The following is a 2,883-nucleotide window of genomic DNA, read 5'->3' on the forward strand; positions in this document are numbered from 1 at the left end:
CATGCCAAACGCACCAATTTGACAACATGCATTTTTCCTTTTTGATGCCCTCATTGACTTGGATGGGTGACAAACGTTGACAAAATCGCAAGAAAAAAATGAATATGCTGCATCTTTTTTGTCACAAACTTTTGACAAAAAAACCCGCTGACAAACTGCAGTGTGCGCAGCAAATCTGACTTTTCATAGACTTTGCTGGGAAGTCAGATGTCAGAAAGTTCTAACTAAACTGCACCAAAAAAGTGAGAAAAACGCGACAAAAAAACGCAGTGTGCCCATGTAGCCTTACTGTAGTGAGCGTATTATACAGCCGCACTGCACAGTGTAGATGTGAATCCAGCACTAGGGCCAGTCTAGAGGTGACAGGGGCTGTGTGAAGTCTCTGCTCACTGTCATTAGGTAGGGCTGGGATTTTGTGTGTCCAGGGGTTCGCCTTACCTTGGTGCTGTCCGGTCACCCGGTCCTTGGGCATGTGCGTGTTCACCACCGGTCCCGCCTGTAGGAAGAGCTCCCATAGCAGCGGCTCGCTCACCTTCTCATCCAGGCCTCCCACGTATACCGTGGCGTCTGCGGACACACAGGATGGTTAGCGCCTACTCTCACAACACAGCCTCTGCGTCTAGTCACTGAATACAACATTTCATTTGCTGCTTTCTGAATACCCAGCACGCTCCCGGCCTGCTCACACAGCTGACGGGGTTGTAAAAGCCATTAATCTGGGCCAGCACACTGTAACAAACCTTCTGCTGTGCCTGCAAGCTTCACTGCATAAAAGGAGAGGTCTCTGCCCTCCAGAATCTCTACAGAACCAATAACCGCCTATAGAACTACAAATCCCAGCATGCCACAGCGTATTTCATAGTACGGACAGCGGTAAACTCGTGCTGGGATATGTAGTTCCAGACGGGAAATCTAACGGCGGCCGGTAACATATCCTTAGCCTTATGTTTCACGCGTTACCTTGGTTCCGTTCCGAGATCGGACCCGCCGCCATCTTCACTGAAGGCCACGCTCGCGCTTTCCGTTCGCCTTCCTCTACGTCACTTCCGCTCTGCGGTTAGGTTTTTGGTTCTTTTTTTGTAAAGCTTTATTGACACTCCGAAAATTGCTCCTTCTCAGTCACGTGGGCATTGTCTAGCGCCACCTGGTGAGCACATTCTGCATTGTAGCAAAGCTTGAAAAATGCAAGAGGTCTGGAATATAATGACTGCAGTGAATTTCTATTGACCATTTAATTACCGGACACTTTTTTCCTCTCCACATTTTAGCAGCCTTATCATTTTTTTCCATATTTTTCAGCACAGTGGTGAATTTGGGGAGCTGACCTGGGAAGTCAGGGGTAGAAATGTGTATGTCCTCCGGATAAATATACAGTTGAATAAAATGGTTGTTTAGCGCCCCTGAAGCCATCAGGGAGCTACAAGGTACTGCATCCCCACCTACCCCCAGGGACCCAGAAGATCAGTGCTGGTAACAACAAAAACATTCCCGTTAATCCCTGTTTTTTCCCCAAATCTCCCATAGACTGGTACCAAGCTAGGGTTGGACCAATGGATGGCCACTTAGAGGTGGAGCCGATCCAGTCCACTAAAGGGGACAGGGAAGGGCAGACATTGGATAGTCAGAGAGTCAGTCTGTAGGAGTCGGTGACAGAGAGAGGAAGTGAGCGGACGCACTGACAGGAGTGTGACAGTGACCTGAGGGCCCAGGCAGTTGGTTGCCGGTGGCGTACGGTGGAGCACTCCCAAAACCACAGCATCGATGGGGTACAGAATCCTAGGTCAGTCAAACGGTCCAGGCAGACCTGATAAAATCTGCACAGTGTGGGGGCCATCAAGGACTTCACTGACCTTGAAGTTCAGGACACAGTAGCAACGGGGAGAACCAGGGACTCCGACCAGAGAAACCGACCCCACAGAGTTCACGCTACCGTCATACGGACTACCGTTAAAAGACTACCAGGAGGGGACCCCCAGCCGCTCCAAGCCACGGGGACCCACTAAGCAAAGACAGGTGCAGGGGAAAGAAGCCACCAGGTCACTACACTGACACTGGGACTAAGGGGACCTGCGGTCAGCACCAGCCTTCCTCGGGTGACCAGTTACCACCTTACCATGAGTAAAGGAACCAGTTATACTGAATCCCCTTGCGTGGCCTACTGAACACCCATCTACCTAACCTATCCTCTGGGGCCTGGCCCTGCTTGCGGAGAGCCTAACATCCATGCTACCACCAACACCAGCCCCAGTAGTGAAAACTGTGCAGCGGCAGCTCCATCCACATAGCCGCAACCCGCAAGTGGTGTCACATATAAACTTTAATTTAATTCCCCTGTAAATATACCCCCCTTTTTAAAAGCACCCAGGGCACAGAACCGGGCACCTGCCACCAAGTGACATTTCCCCAGTTTATACACTGCCCGGGACCGAGTACCCCATAACCCTGGGCGACACAGTGGCACCAGCAGCTCCTTGCTTCACCATATCGTCTAAATAGAGCTATAAAGGGAGCCTGTCAGCAATATTTGGTTATGTGCAATAAGGATATGGCATAATGTCGCTGTAATACTGATTACATTGATACCTCAGATGAAGAAATCTGCTTTGTGGTTCTTCTGTAATTTCCATTCTGCCAATTACATTTCGGTGCACAGGGGTCGGATGTGCACTGAGTCTCCTCCTCCCTGTGACTCCCTGTGTGTGAGTCTGTGATTCCCCGGCCCCTCCGGCTGCCCCAGTCTGTGAATAACAGCTCACTGCTGAGATTTCATGCAGAGGAGACAACCGGAGGGGAACCACAGACAGGGAGGAGGAGACTCAGTGCACATCCGACCCCTGTGCACCGAAATGTAATTTGCAGAAAACTTCAAATGGTGATTACAGA

The 2,883-nt window shown here is 50.4% G+C and overlaps 1 protein-coding gene across 1 annotated transcript in view; it reads right to left on the minus strand.

Annotated features, from left to right (window-relative positions):
• The window catches only part of SF3B4 (splicing factor 3b subunit 4), a 4,495-nt gene extending 3,451 nt beyond the window's left edge, over window positions 1-1,044 (minus strand). The window contains 2 exon segments of the mRNA XM_075331174.1: window positions 439-567; window positions 961-1,044. Of these exon segments, the coding sequence (XP_075187289.1) occupies window positions 439-567; window positions 961-994 (163 nt within the window). The 5' untranslated portion in view covers window positions 995-1,044.
• Between the last annotated feature and the right edge of the window lie 1,839 nt (window positions 1,045-2,883).

Source organism: Anomaloglossus baeobatrachus, chromosome 12, assembly GCF_048569485.1.
Source record: "Anomaloglossus baeobatrachus isolate aAnoBae1 chromosome 12, aAnoBae1.hap1, whole genome shotgun sequence".
Classification (NCBI taxonomy): Eukaryota; Metazoa; Chordata; class Amphibia; order Anura; family Aromobatidae; genus Anomaloglossus; species Anomaloglossus baeobatrachus.